At 51.5% G+C, this 15,145-nt stretch overlaps 1 protein-coding gene across 1 annotated transcript in view; it reads left to right on the top strand.

The window, feature by feature from the left end:
- The window catches only part of PATL2 (PAT1 homolog 2), an 87,369-nt gene that overhangs the window by 51,954 nt on the left and 20,270 nt on the right, over positions 1 to 15,145 (top strand). The window contains exons 10-13 of the mRNA XM_075332974.1: positions 1,082 to 1,153; positions 10,509 to 10,644; positions 10,723 to 10,843; positions 11,224 to 11,321. Coding sequence (XP_075189089.1) covers positions 1,082 to 1,153; positions 10,509 to 10,644; positions 10,723 to 10,843; positions 11,224 to 11,321 — 427 coding nt within the window. The remainder of the gene's footprint in view (positions 1 to 1,081; positions 1,154 to 10,508; positions 10,645 to 10,722; positions 10,844 to 11,223; positions 11,322 to 15,145) is intronic.

The following is a 15,145-nucleotide window of genomic DNA, read 5'->3' on the forward strand; positions in this document are numbered from 1 at the left end:
TGCTGAAGAGAGCACAGACAGCGCACGAACGTGCAGGAGCGGCGGGGACCGAGGACATGTGAGTATGTACTCCACATGTGTTCCCGATGGGGATGGGGGGGTTGCAGAGCCATATGTGTGTGTGTGCAGAGCCATGTGTGTGCGTGTACGGTGCAGAGCCATATGTGTGCGGGTGCAGAGCCATATGTGTGCGTGTGCAGAGCCATATGTGTGTGCGTGTGCGGTGCAGAGCCATATGTGTGTGTGTGTGTGCGGTGCAGAGCCATACGTGTGCGGTGCAGAGCCATGCGTGTGCGGTGCAGAGCCATGCGTGTGCGGTGCAGAGCCATGCGTGTGCGGTGCAGAGCCATGCGTGTGCGGTGCAGAGCCATGCGTGTGCGGTGCAGAGCCATGCGTGTGCGGTGCAGAGCCATGCGTGTGCGGTGCAGAGCCCGATGTGGGGCTGTTATTTGCAATGCTGTAGTGATACCAGGTCAGGTGCTGGGGAAGAATACTGACAGGGAATGTGTGTGCAGGGGGCGGGCAGGGGGTGAGGCTGGACACTGGGGTGGGTGGTAACAGCTCTGACTGAGGTTCAGCACAGGAAGTGGTCATGTTTGCTGGATCTGAATGTAAACAAGAAGCTGCAGAGAATAAAGGGATAATTCAAGAGGAACAAAAGTTAGAAAACAAAAAATAACAATGTAGGTGTGATTTATATGACAATACAGCACAGATAAACTCAAAAATTTTTGTTAAGATACTCCTTTAACAGTATCTTAATCTCAGATGCTGGCAATTAGTGACTTGGAGGGAGGGGTGAAGGAGCACGCCTCCGAAGGACTCTGGGGGGGTCGGGGAAAAACTCCTATTTACACTACAGAAATCTCACATAATATCCTCAAAACTAACAAATGTGCATATCTCTGCAAGGGAATGATGCAGTACAAAATGTGTAGCAAAATCGAGGGAGTGAGGGAATTTTTGAGGTTTATTATATTAAAGGCCCCAGTGTTTTGACCTCCAGCCAACCGTAAATGATCACATGGCAGACTTGGTATAAACCCTATAAGCATAATCTATTCGGTCTACTCCTATGCAGAGTTCCAGGACATGTAACTCAACTCCATCCTCAACATCGTCGGATACTTAGCCAGAGACAACGTCCACCGAGGTAAGACTGAACTTCGTCTTATATGTATGGGATATCCTGGCCGTATACTGATAACATTAGTTGTTTTTGGCTATGTTTGACCACACCATCCTCCACAAGAGCATGCACATAAACTGTATAAGGTATTACCTAGCTCATAGTGCAAAACATTTTGTGGTCTGAGACCATAAAACTACAAAGGATGTCACCCTCTGAAACACTTATGCGTATGAAAAGTAGCAGTATAAGGAGACAGACAAGCATGGATCCAACCTTCGACAGTCTGTTCTCTAGGATTCATTCAGATATAAAATATATAGTATATATTATATTTTCACTTTTCACCAGTGGTTTTTATTCAGATTATCATTTAGTTTTGGTCAGTGTTAGTTCTCACAATCACCATGTCATCAGTTTGTCTTGAAGCTTCTTAAGCTTCTCCACTTAATCAGTAAACCCAAAAATAGACAGAACAGAGATGGGATCGAAGTATTGACCCATAGACTTAGCAAGTTTGATTTGATCGAAATCAAAATTGTACATGTCTGTGTTGGACCACTTGATCTCCAAAAAATAGACATGTGAACAACCCATAAACAAATAGCTACGAGTTGTATGTGAGAAACTTATGCCTAAACCCCATGAGGAAGAAGAAGAAACTTTCCATATATTTCCCCACTTTCCCAACTTTGCCCTACAGTGTGTGTGTGTGTGTGTGTGTAATATAGATTGATATGATTTTTACTCTATTTTAGAAATTTGGGCACAAGTGACATTACAGGTATCTACTGTAAGTGTTGTTGGTGGGGGCCGCCACCGCTCCTCTGGGGGGAGGGGGGGCCTGCTCGGATCCAGGTTACTGCTATGGCTCGAGTGGTGACCGGACCCGGGCTCCCACGGCTGCTCGTCCTCGGCAACCGTCGGAAAGTAGATATTTACAAGGGAGGTTGTCTGTGACTCCACCCGTGGGTAGCGGTGAAAGATGTTGGCACTGCCGCTGCCTGATGGGGCGCCCGGGGCTGATGGAGTGGGGTAGCAAGGTGGGATCCCCTCCACGGGTAGGTGAGGTGTAGTCCCGGGGCAGGAGGATGGAACACTGGAGTGATGACTGCTGGAGGTGGCACGCCGGACTGGACCGGGGGACAGTGGTGTCCTCACAGTTGAATCATTTCACACGAGTCCAGTTGGAGGGTGCATTCGGGTCCTGCACCCGGATTGATGAACAGATATCCCTTCCTTTTGCACTTTGTGTTTCCTTCTCTTTTGGACGACTTCGCATGGAACTGAGAAGTCCACTCCCGGTTCTATTTGTGTTGGGAGCTGTGGCACGCGAAAGCTGACCCTTGGGATTTCAGTGGGTTCTTGGCGGACACCCTATCCCCGCGTTGGGCACCCGTTTCGCTCTATCTGGGCAGTAAATTGGGACAATGTCTGGAACCTTTCCCTGGCTAGTTAATTGGAGAGGAGCTTGCAACCTTCCTCGCCCTAGGGACCAGGCACCCCGACTGTGCACGTCCTCCGGACCGGATTCCCGCTGTCGGTACTGGTGGGCTACAACCCTGCCCCGGTCCACTTTAGGTCTCCCGCGACTGGATCTCCGTCGCCTGTGGCTCTGCTCACCGTCTGCCACCTAGCCAAGTAGTCCAAGGGCCACTACCCTGGACCACACTGCTGTCAGCTCAGCTCACTCCAACTCACTCCAAACTTCAACCACTCAAAAACTCTAAAAACTGACTTGTTCCCGCCTCTGACACCTCAGGACCCCTAGGTGGGCGTTCTCATCCGCCTGATCCTGCCCACTGGTGTGTCCCTATTATCATGAGGGAGTGGCTAGGGTTTACTGGCTGTGTTATACCTAAGTGCAGGTTTCTGATGGTAACAAGGAGAATGTACAAATTTGTGATTACCTGGTTTTGCCAGGGCGTCATATAAGTGTTAATCTCTCTCTTGAACTTATCACAGATGTTTCCTAAAAAAAGTCAATTGATTTTTTTTTTATTTTTTTTTTTCCCTTCAACGTTCTAAAGCCTCTAGCTATAAGGCCTCGGTTCTACATGCGCATGGTTTCCAAAGAGATAGCATCGTAAACGATATTCTAATGACCCTCTGCTGCGAGCGTCAGCTGACAGTCATGCAACTGATGTGATCTTGCGATCGGATCATAGCTGCGACGAGGAGAAGAGCACTTTCTCTCCCTCTCCTCCGCGGCCTGTCTGCGTACATCTCGCTGTACTCGGATTACATGTGAGTACAGTGCGATGTTTCACACTCTCCCATAGATTTGTATTGGGGGGCTGTGAGCCAAGACTTACTACCAAACACAGCGTGCTGCGATTCATTACGCATGCCGCTATGGCATGAGAAATCAATCGCAGTTGGACACTGCTTCATAGTTTTGTATTAGAGTGAGGCTAAGTTCACATTTCCGCTAAAATCTATCAGTCACAATCCGCTGCTCTTGTAAACAACGGAATCCGTTTAGCGGATTCCGCTGCTCCCATAGACTTGTATGAGCAGCGGATTGTGACTGATGATGCTGCGTTGCACCCTCCGCCCAACTGATCAGTCGTGGAACGACTGACCGCCGGGCGGGGGGAACGCAGCATGTAACGTTTTTTGAGCAGCGAGATCCGTCGGATTTCGCTGCGCATGCTCTCTGGCTCCCTGCACACGTCACCAGCTTTGGTTGGTTACCCGATATTTACCCTGGTTACGGTGAAAGGAGACAGCGCTAAGCGGTCTAGGCCCGTAACCAAGGTAAATATCGGGTAACCAAGGTAAACATCGGGTGCTTTGCTGTTACCCGATATTTAGGCTGGTTACGTGTGCAGGGAGGCCGACACTTCCCCGCTCGGCCCCGCCCCCTCCCGCACTCCGCACATGTATGTGTACACACACACACACACACACACACACACACACACACACACACACACACACACACACACACACACACACACACACACACACACACACACACACACACACACACACCTGTCCCCAGCCATGCAGACAAGCACTGCCACTGACACCCTCGTCTGGCCCCGCCCCCCGCTCGGCTCCGCCCCCTCCCGCACTTTGCATGTGCACACACATACATACATACATACATACATACATACATACATACATACATACATACATACATACATACATACATACATACATGCACATACACATACACACTCACCTGTCCCCAGCCATGCAGACCGCAGCACTTCCACTGACATCCTCAGCGCCTGGCCCCGCCCCCCGCTCGGCTCCGCCCCCTCCCGCATTCAGCATGTATGTATTCTCTCTCGTTCTCGTTCTCGTTCTCGTTCTCGTTCTCGTTCTCGTTCTCGTTCTCGTTCTCGTTCTCGTTCTCTCTCGTTCTCGTTCTGGTTCTCTCTCTCTCTCTCTCTCTCGTTCTCTCTCGTTCTCTCTCGTTCTCGTTCTCTCTCGTTCTCTCTCGTTCTCGTTCTCTCTCGTTCTCGTTCTCGTTCTCTCTCGTTCTCAATCGTTCTCTCTCGTTCTCTCTCGCTCTCTCTCGCTCTCTCTCGCTCTCTCTCGCTCTCTCTCGCTCTCTCTCGCTCTCTCTCGCTCTCTCTCGCTCTCTCTCGCTCTCTCTCGCTCTCTCTCGCTCTCTCTCGCTCTCTCTCGCTCTCTCTCGCTCTCTCTCGCTCTCTCTCGCGCTCTCTCGCTCTCTCTCTCGCCCTCTCTCTCGCCCTCTCTCTCGCCCTCTCTCTCGCCCTCTCTCTCGCCCTCTCTCTCGCCCTCTCTCTCGCCCTCTCTCTCGCCCTCTCTCTCGCCCTCTCTCTCGCCCTCTCTCTCGCCCTCTCTCTCGCCCTCTCTCTCGCCCTCTCTCTCGCCCTCTCTCTCGCCCTCTCTCTCGCCCTCTCTCTCGCCCTCTCTCTCGCCCTCTCTCTCGCCCTCTCTCTCGCCCTCTCTCTCGCCCTCTCTCTCGCCCTCTCTCTCGCCCTCTCTCTCGCCCTCTCTCTCGCCCTCTCTCTCGCCCTCTCTCTCGCCCTCTCTCTCGCCCTCTCTCTCGCCCTCTCTCTCGCCCTCTCTCTCGCCCTCTCTCTCGCCCTCTCTCTCGCCCTCTCTCTCGCCCTCTCTCTCGCCCTCTCTCTCGCCCTCTCTCTCGCCCTCTCTCTCGCCCTCTCTCTCGCCCTCTCTCTCAAATTCAAATTCAAATATGCTTTATTGGCAGGACCAAAATACAATTAGTGTTGCCAAAGCAAGAGAAATACAGTAAGTGTGGTGGGAGGGGATCAGGGTTATGGGGAGTTGGGGGGCACAATTTGGGCTCTGACAGTCCATTTAGGGGTCTTAGGTTCCCCTCAGCTTATGACATGTGGTGACATATTGGGCGGCGATCTCCACCATTGATTCCTCTTCCCCCAGTAGGAAGCGGAGTTTCATGTCCTCATCCATGGATGGAAAGCCCGGGCTATGGGTGGTAAATTTCTGGAAGTGGGAGCCCCTCACTGCTGAGTATTTGTCACAGTGCAGTAGGAAATGCGTCTCGTCCTCCAGAGCCCCCTGCTGGCAGTGCTGGCACAGTCTGTTCTCTCGCGGCTTGTATGTCTGTCGGTGCCGCCCTGTTTCCACCTCTAGGCTGTGGGCACTCAGTCTGTACAGGCTCAGGGTCTGCCTGTCTTTGGGGTGGCGTAGCCTTTCCAGATATGGGGCCAGAGTGTAGTCCCTCCGCAGTGACCGGTAGATGGTGAGTTTCTGGGAGTTCTCTAATTCACTCTTCCAGTCCTCTATGTATTGCATCTTGCAGCTCTCTGAGATCTCTTTTATTTGGGCTTTTGTCAGGGGGTGTTGCTGACTTTGGCTGGACTGGCTGCCGGGGTTCCTGGCTTGCTCTGGGCTCCGGCTCAGCAGGGCTTTATGATGGTAGGAGCTGGGGTTGCTGTTCTGTGTGTGTGCCTGGTGTGATAGCGCCCTCTTGTGTATAGTGAACCATAAGGGGAATCGGCCCAGCTCTGCCCTACAGGCTATGTTTGAGGTGCTGCGATGGACTTGGAGGAGATATTTACAGAACTCCATGTGGAAGACTTCGGTAGGGCTGGAATCCCACTTTGTGTGGTCTGGGTAGGTCACTGGGCCCCATACCTCGCTGCCATATAGCAGTATAGGGGTGATGACGCTGTCAAATATCTTGAGCCAGACTCTCACAGGTGGTTTGAGGTGGTACAGTTGTCTTCTGATGGCATAGAAGGTTCTGCATGCTTTTCCTTTCAGGGCTTCTGCTGCTTGCTTGAGGCTCCCGTTATTGCTTAGCTCCAGACCGAGGTAGGTGTAGCTGCTGGTGTTCTCCAGCGTGGAGCCATTTAATGTGAAGGAGGGAGTGTTTATTTTGTTCTGGTTCCTCTTCTGAAACACCATGACTTTGGTCTTCTTTTGGTTGATGGGAAGCGCCCATGTGGTGCTGAATGTTTCCAGTACTGCCAGGCTATCTTGGAGGCCTCTTTCAGTTGGGGAGAGTAGCAGGAGGTCATCTGCGTACAGCAGGAACTTCACCTCTCGGTCATGCAGACTGAGGCCTGGAGTGGGGGAGGACTCTAGAGCTGTTGCTAGTCCATTTATATAGATGTTGAATAGAGTTGGACTCAGGCTGCAGCCCTGTCTGACCCCACGGCCCTGTCGGAAGAAAGCCGTCCTCTTTCCGTTCACCTTCACGCTGCACCAGTTCTCAGTGTATGAGCTCTTGATCACGTCGTAGGTCCTGCCACCTATTCCGCTCTCCAGGAGTTTCAGGAACAGGCCTGGATGCCACACTGAGTCAAAGGCCTTTTTGAAGTCCACGAAACATGCAAATATTTTCCCCTGTTTTTTGTCGTGGACGTGGGTCTTGATGAGGCTTTGCAGGGTGTAAATGTGGTCCGTGGTGCGGTGGTTTGGCATGAACCCAGCTTGGCTTCTGCTGAGGACGTCACCCTGGGTGAGGAAGGCGATAATCCTTTTATTAATGATGCTGTTAAACAGTTTTCCCAGAATGCTGTTGACACAGATCCCTCTGTAGTTTGCTGGGTCATATCGGTCTCCATCCTTGTAGATGGGCGTTATGAGACCTTGATTCCAGCTTTGAGGGAAGTAGCCGGCACTCAGGACGTGGGTGAATAGTTTAGCCAGTGCTGCATGAATATCTGGGGAACTGTATTTGATCATCTCTGGCAGGATGCCGTCACTGCCCGCGGCCTTCTTAGATTTTAGCAGTTTGATTCTGTCTTTTATTTCCAGCACACTGATTGGTATGTCCAGAGGATTTTGAAAGTCCTTGATTGTCTCCTCCATGTCCCTCAGTTTAGTCATTATATGCTCTTGTTCTGGGGTTAGGTCGTCTTCTGGGATATTCTTGTAGAGGCCCTTGAAGTAGCTGTGCCAGATGTTGCCATTTTGAATGTGGAGGGTACTTTGCTTGGGACTTGTACCGATATGGCTCCATGTCTCCCAGAATGAGTTATCCTGGAGGGAGTCTTCGAGCTGCTGCAGTTTGTGGGAGATGTGCTTTTGTTTTTTCTCCTTGAGGGTTCGCTTGTATTGCCTCTGTAGGGTGTCATGGACCACTCTTAGCTCCTTGTTGTCCGGGTCTCTGTGTTTTTGATTTGAGGCTATCCTTAGGGAGTTGCGCAGTGTCTTGCATTCTTTATCAAACCATTTTTGGCCTTGTTTATTTGTAGGTCTCTTGGAGTTGGTCGTTCTCTCTCTCTCTCTCTCTCTCGTCCTCTCTCTCTCTCTCGTCCTCTCTCTCTCTCTCGTTCTCTCTCTCTCTCTCGTTCTCTCTCTCTCGTTCTCTCTCTCTCTCTCTCTCTCGTTCTCTCTCTCTCGTTCTCTCTCTCTCTCTCGTTCTCTCTCTCTCGTTCTCTCTCTCTCTCTCGTTCTCTCTCTCTCTCTCGTTCTCTCGTTCTCTCTCTCTCTCGTTCTCTCTCTCTCTCGTTCTCTCTCTCTCTCGTTCTCTCTCTCTCTCGTTCTCTCTCTCTCTCGTTCTCTCTCTCTCTCGTTCTCTCTCTCTCTCTCGTTCTCTCTCTCTCTCTCGTTCTCTCTCTCTCTCGTTCTCTCTCTCTCTCTCGTTCTCTCTCTCTCTCTCGTTCTCTCTCGTTCTCTCTCTCGTTCTCTCTCTCTCGTTCTCTCTCTCTCTCTCGTTCTCTCTCTCTCTCTCGTTCTCTCTCTCTCTCTCGTTCTCTCGTTCTCTCTCTCTCGTTCTCTCTCTCTCTCTTGTTCTCTCTCTCTTGTTCTCTCTCTCTTGTTCTCTCTCTCTTGTTCTCTCTCTTGTTCTCTCTCTCTTGTTCTCTCTCTCTCGTTCTCTCTCTCTCTCTCTCGTTCTCTCTCTCTCTCTCTCGTTCTCTCTCGTTTTCTCTCTCTCTCTCTCGTTCTCTCTCTCGTTCTCTCGTTCTCTCTCTCGTTCTCTCGTTCTCTCTCTCGTTCTCTCGTTCTCTCTCTCGTTCTCTCGTTCTCTCTCTCGTTCTCTCGTTCTCTCTCTCTCTCTCTCGTTCTCTCTCTCTCTCTCTCTCTCTCTCTCGTTCTCTCTCTCGTTCTCTCTCTCGTTCTCTCTCTCGTTCTCTCTCTCGTTCTCTCTCTCTCGTTCTCTCTCTCTCTCTCGTTCTCTCTCTCTCTCTCGTCCTCTCTCTCTCTCTCTCTCTCGTCCTCAGTGCCACGGCCCGGCCCGGCTCCCCTCCCCTCCCCCCCGAACTCCGCCCCCCGCACACAACGGAATCCGACAAAGAATTCTGTTCTTTGCCATCCGTTGTACAGCGTTGAACAGCGCATCAGTCACATGCGTCAAGCGACGCATGTGACTGATACAAAACAACGGAAATGTGAACTTAGCCTGAGAGTGTCGCGGACGGGTGCTGCCTCCTCTGCGGCAATCAGGGCTGCTCAAGTGACGCTCAGATCCGGCATCGCGTCTGGGGCCCGAGTGGTGACCGGATCCGGGGCTCATGCAACCGCCCGTCCTCGCAATAGTGAAAAAGGGGGGTATTTACAGGGGAGATTGTCTGTGACGCCACCCGTGGGTTGCGGTGATGTGTTGGTGGCACCACCGCTGCCTCTCGGGGCCGGCGTCCGGGACCGATGGTGTAGGGGCAGCAAGGTGGTATCCCCTCCACTGGTAGAGGTAGATGTAGTACCGGGGCCCGAGTGTAGGTATGGAGCAGTGCTGGGGCGCCGTCGTCAGATCGGACCGGATGGCACCAGTGAACTCACACTTAGGAGGAATTTAGTCTGTATTGTAAACCAAAGCCGGATGCCGGTTACCTCTGGAGGGGATGTGCGGGTCCCGCACACAGGTGACAAGGTAGGGACTCTTCCTCGTGTGTGTATTAAACCTGCCTAGAACGAGAGAAATCCGCTCCCCTGCAGCTTTGGACGCAGAGGGAGCCGTTGTCCGCAAACTCTGACCGGTGGGATCTCAGTGGGTTCTTGGCGGACACCCTATCCCCCGCGTTGGGCTGTCGGTCTACTCTATCTGGGCTTCTTTCCTTGGAAATGAGGCCTGGTACCTTGTCCCGCTGGTTAATTAACAAGGGGCTTGAAGCTTGCCTCGTCCTAGGGTCCAGGTACCCCGCCCGTGTACGGCCTCTGGACCGGATTCCCGTCTGTATCGGCAGGCTACAACCCTTCCCTGGTCCACTGCAGGTCTCCCGCGACTGGATCTCCGTCGCCTGTGGCCCTACAATGCCGTCTGCCACCTAGTCGGTTCTCTCGTGGTCCAAGGGCTCCAACCCTGACCACACTGCAGACTCCTCAATGTTTGACTGTCTGCTCCAGACTGCAACTTCACTCCTCTCAGACTTCAGCTTCACTGGTTCTCACCCCTTGTCACCTCAAGACCCCTAGGTGGGCGTTCCCATCTGCCTGGTCCCGCCCACTGGTGTGTCCTGGCTGCCATCGGGGGGGCAACTAGGCTTTGTGGCTGGTGTTCCTATGTGTGGGATGTGTGGTGTTAATTCCCAAGGAGGAGGCGATTCCTGTACCCTTGCTGGGGGGTACAGTCATCTGAGACTAACTGGTTTTGCCAGGGTGTCACAAGAGCACTCCGATGTTCTGTCAGATTGCACTCGTCCGTGCAAAACGCAAGTGGAACAGTACCTTTTGTTGGATTTACATGTGGTATAACCTTTTACACAAATCAGATGTAAAATGCTCATGTCTCAATGCACACACAAAAATAAATATAAAAAAAATATTTGCATGTGAGACGTGCGCATGGCATGAGTTGAAGGAATCTTAAAAGGTTTTAGTATTTGTGGGTACAACTAAATTCCTTGGTTGACTATTTATTTTTTTTTTCTTTCCTATACTTTTTAATTAAAAAAAATGTATTTAAAATGGAAACCTATTTTATTTAAATCTTCAATTTTAAGCTTTTATTTTGTGTCAATAGTGCATCCCGCAAGCAATGGGACAGGCTTGATCCATATGCGAGCCTTTTGTCTCAAAAAGAAAAAGAATGGGTCATAAAGCTGCAGATGATCCAACTGCAAAGTGAAAACCCTCACCTGGATGACTACTACTACCAGGTATGGAGTTTCAGATCTACTGCTATGATCTATATAATATTCATAAAACTTTAGAATTCACTTTATTTATTTTGTCAGACATATTACGAGAAGCTAGAGAGAAAACTGTCGGAGGAGGAACTTGTAGGAGAACGCAAGAAGAAGGAGCCACCCAAGCTGGTCACCCCTTATATCCAGAAAGCTGAAACCTATGAATCTGGTATATATTTTACATGAACTTGTGAAGGATATAAACCTGTGTGTGAAATCTAACGGGCTTGGTGCCATATGCCGTTAGCGTTTAGGTTGTATTGTACCCTTTGATCAAATAAGATGTCTAAAGGCATCCTCCTGCCTTATAACACTTTTATATTAGAAGGACTATATGGAAAATCTGGAGTGATGGAAATTGGTGGCAAATGCTATTGTGGACCCAACGCCATATATCTCCTATAAGTTGAGTTGTTTTAGAGCTGGATTCATATTGTGACCCTTTGAGGAAATTCTGCAACGTCGCAACTAGAACACTACAATGGTGATGACAATAAAATGTGTATTGTGCTTACAAATCTCCTTTCCCTTCCTCCACGTCTCATCTAGTGGTACATATTGAAGGCTCATTGGGACAAGTTGCCGTTTCTACATGTTATAGCCCCAGAAGAGCAATTGATGCCATCTCCTATGTCATGCCAGATGAAGTAAGTTTGTGCCATTTATTGTTAAACTGACACTGACTACACTGTTTATATTCATATTTTTTTTTTCTTAGAATATTGTTATTCAATTGGGCATTGTGTTGAGCAAAAGATTTCTTGAGTTTTAAAACTGTCAGTATTGGTTGGTAATTGAAATTTGGCACAAACACATACAAATTTCAATTGACTAGATAAGTGAGGGTGATGAAATGGTTATTGGCAACATCCATTTTATGCACCACTTCTTAACTAAACAAACTATAGTAATTCTCTTAAACTACGTTCTTTGTTTCTGAATGCAATCAAAGCTAAAACGTATTTAAAGAAACCTACCTCCTACGCTCAGTTCTGCCTCCCCACCTATTCACTACTTTTTGGGTTTTGGTAACTTGCTGCACCAGGAGCCTCCCCCTATTTTCCCTGTGTGCAATAAAACAAATTATTGCCAAGTCTTGGATTAGTCCCATCCAATTTGAAAGAAAGGGAAGAGGGGGGAATAAAAAAACAAACAAAAAACCCTGATTCTCAAACTGCAAACTGGCTCTGTATGGCTCTTTTCACACCAGTTTTTTTTTTTTTGTGCCATCAGTCACAATCTGTCGAAGTTTGAAAGAGAAAAAAAAAAACTGATCGTGATTTGCTGCTGGATTTGTTTTTTGCTCATCAATTTGTATTAGCGACGGATTGCGAAGGATGGACTCACGTTTCATCTGTCGTTCGACGGACCCATCAAAATGTTTGTCTGTCGGACGGATATGACTGCCACAGTAAAAAAAAAAAATGGACAGCGATGGATCGGGCGGCACGGTGGGTCAGTGGTTAGCACTGCAGTCTTGCAGCGCTGGGGTCCTGGGTTCAAATCCCACCAAGGACACCATCTGCAAGGAGTTTGTATGTTCTCCCCGTGTTTGCGTGGGTTTCCTCCGGGTTCTCCGGTTTTCTCCCACACTACAAAAACATACAGACAGGGACCTTAGATTGTGAGCCCCAATGGGGACAGTGTTGCCAATGTATGTACAGCGCCGTGGAATCAATAGCGCTATATAAATGAATAAATATTATTATATTATCTGTCACTGTGCCGCCCCTGCAGCAGTCGCTCTGCTCTGATCCGGGGTGACCGTGGCTTGAGGGTCTTTGGACGCGGGGGCCACTTCAAATGAAAAGGGGGTATATTTACAAGGGGAGAGTTCATGACTCCACCCGTGGTTCGCGGTCAGGGGAGTACTGCCAATGGGAGTACCCGGGAGAGATGGAGTGGGGCAGCCACATGGTGTTCCCTCCACGGGTAGGGGAGACCCCGGGACTCTAAATGAGAGCCTACATCATCCCATCCGTCACCTATGCGGGCAGGTCGGACACAGGGGAAGCAGCGTACTCACTCAGGCTGTGTGGATGTTGGTGTAACCATTAAGTAAACTCTAACACAGGAGTAAACCAAGCCTCTGGGTGCCGCTGCCACTCTGGGGAGCTCGTCCAGGAATCCGTCCCCGTCGGTATTGCTAGTGGTTCGGCGCCTGCCTCAATTCACTTGTGTTTAGACGTGTCGGGGTCCCGCTCCCCATCGTTAAATAGAGGTGTTGTGTGTGACGCCCTGGCAAGCCAGGGGTCACAGGTCATGACACCACCACACCCCTACACACCAGATAGGTACACCAAAGCTAAACCAAAAATCCTTGTTGCCTTCCTCCAGGGGCTGATGTCCACACCAGGGGGTGGGCCAGGCGGTTTGGCTCCGCCCACCGAGGAGTACACAGCCCTGGAGGCGGGAAAACCAGGCAGATGAGTTTAGGAGTTGAAGTGAAGTGGTAGAGGAGCAAAAGAGAGGAGTAAAGTGGAAGAGACAGTGACAGTCGAGAGAGCCTGAAGTTGGTCTGGGTGTGTGCCCCGGACTAAGAACAGCAAGGTCACCAGACGGTGGTGACCGTCTGCAGGAGCGGCTGATCGGAGGTTGCCGAAAGGACCGTGGATGGGTGGTGGCCCGTCGGTACCGGAGCGGTATACGAAGAGAAGCCAGCACCACTGGCAGGGGCTTTTCGGATCCCGGCAAGGCTAGGAGTCGCCGTGAATTTGCCAAATCCGTCAGTGAAGGGGACCTCTGGGTCTCCCAACAACCAAGTCCCGATTTGAAGGCAACAGTACAACCGTATGAGAGACACCGCCACCGCCAAGGCACCAGTTTCTCAGGGCCAGCGCCTGCGGGCAAAGAGGGGCTCCTCCGGCCCATATCCAAGCCGGGGAGCGGGTTACCGGTGGGAACCCATCGCTACCAACATCATCTTAGGTGCAGGAAAAGGGACCGTCACCGTCAACTACTGGGGAAAAGCAACAGCAGCCGTCCGTGGGAACAGTCTTTCCAGCCGTGTGTTTTACCGAGAACGTGTGTCCCCCGTCTCAGGCTGAGTGAGTACCACAGTGCCGCAAGGCACAGCGCTGCCCCCGCGTCCCTGCACCCCCGCCAAGCCCTGCACCGGCCCCGCCATCCCTCATCACCCACCTCCTCACTGGGCCCGGGACAACTACTCCCTACCCACGGAGGGGAGAACCAACAACTTTGCTGCTCCCTGTCACCGCTCCCGGGATCCCCATACAGAGCAGCGGTGGTGTCCACACAATCACCACAACCGTGGGTGGCGTCACGGACAATAAACAATCCCAAAAACCAATCCCCTTTCACTCACGGGCGAGGAGCGCCGCTCGAGTCCCCGGGATCCGGCCCATCGCTCGAGCCACCGAGCAGCAGCAGGCCGCAGCAGCAGCAGCCGGACCCGAGCAGTGGGAGAGCGCAGCGTCCGACATTGTGCTCTCGATGGCTTACACTTGGGTTCTTTGCAGGCTGCATAAGCTGGAAAGCCCTATTCCCCTCGATGTGTTTTTAGCTTCAATCTCTGAGCTCTTGGGAAAAGTTCATAGAGACGATCCTCCACAGGTGAATTATCAGGTTGCGTGAAGGTACTCCCTGATCTAGGGTCCAGTACCCTGCTGTGCTCTGTACCGGTCTGATTACTGGTCTTTCCGGTGCCGACGTTCTCCAAAACTAAATTCAGGCACCCTTTTCCAATACCCTGCGACCGGGTCTCCTACTCCTCCGGTCCCAGACCACTGTCTGCGACCTAACCAAAGTCACCCAGGGAGCTCCAACCCGCAGCTCCTCACTCTTTTGGGAGCTACTACTAATCTGACTCCAAACTGACTTCCACCCTCCCACTAGTTTGCCTGACCCCTAGGTGGGTGGCCCTGTTTCCATCTAGACCACGCACTGGTGTGCCTGATGCCGCGGGCGGAGGGGACGCGCTCGCCACGCTCGGGTCCGGGGCTTCTGCTGCTGCTCGATGGCTCGAGCGGTGGGCCGGACCCGGGGACTCGAGCAGCGCTCCTCACCAGTGAGTGAAAAGGGGATGGTTAGTTGGGGGAGATTGTTCGTAACGCCACCCACGGGACGTGGTGATGATGGCACCACCGCTGCTGATAACTGGGATCCCGGGAGAGATGGTAGGGAGCAGCCAGGATGTTGTCCCCTCCGTTGGTACGGGGTTTGGTGATCCTGGGTCCCGGTGGTGTAACGGGGAGGCTGGATGGCTGGGGTGCAGGGACTGCGCGGCGCGGTGCCGGACGGCACTGGTGTACTCACTCAGACAATCACTGACAGAGTCTCTGGTAAACCAAAACTGCCGGATGGACGGGTCCCGCAGCTGGCTGCAGTGTTGTTGTTGTGCTCTCCCCGGACGGCTGATGGCGGCTCTTTCCCTGCACCTTTTTAGAAATGTTCTGACTCCTGTGGTTGCCCACCGGTACTCCGCTCCCCCGGCGTATAGGTGCCGTAGGAG

This window comes from Anomaloglossus baeobatrachus, chromosome 2 (genome assembly GCF_048569485.1).
Source record: "Anomaloglossus baeobatrachus isolate aAnoBae1 chromosome 2, aAnoBae1.hap1, whole genome shotgun sequence".
In the NCBI taxonomy this organism is placed as follows: domain Eukaryota; kingdom Metazoa; phylum Chordata; class Amphibia; order Anura; family Aromobatidae; genus Anomaloglossus; species Anomaloglossus baeobatrachus.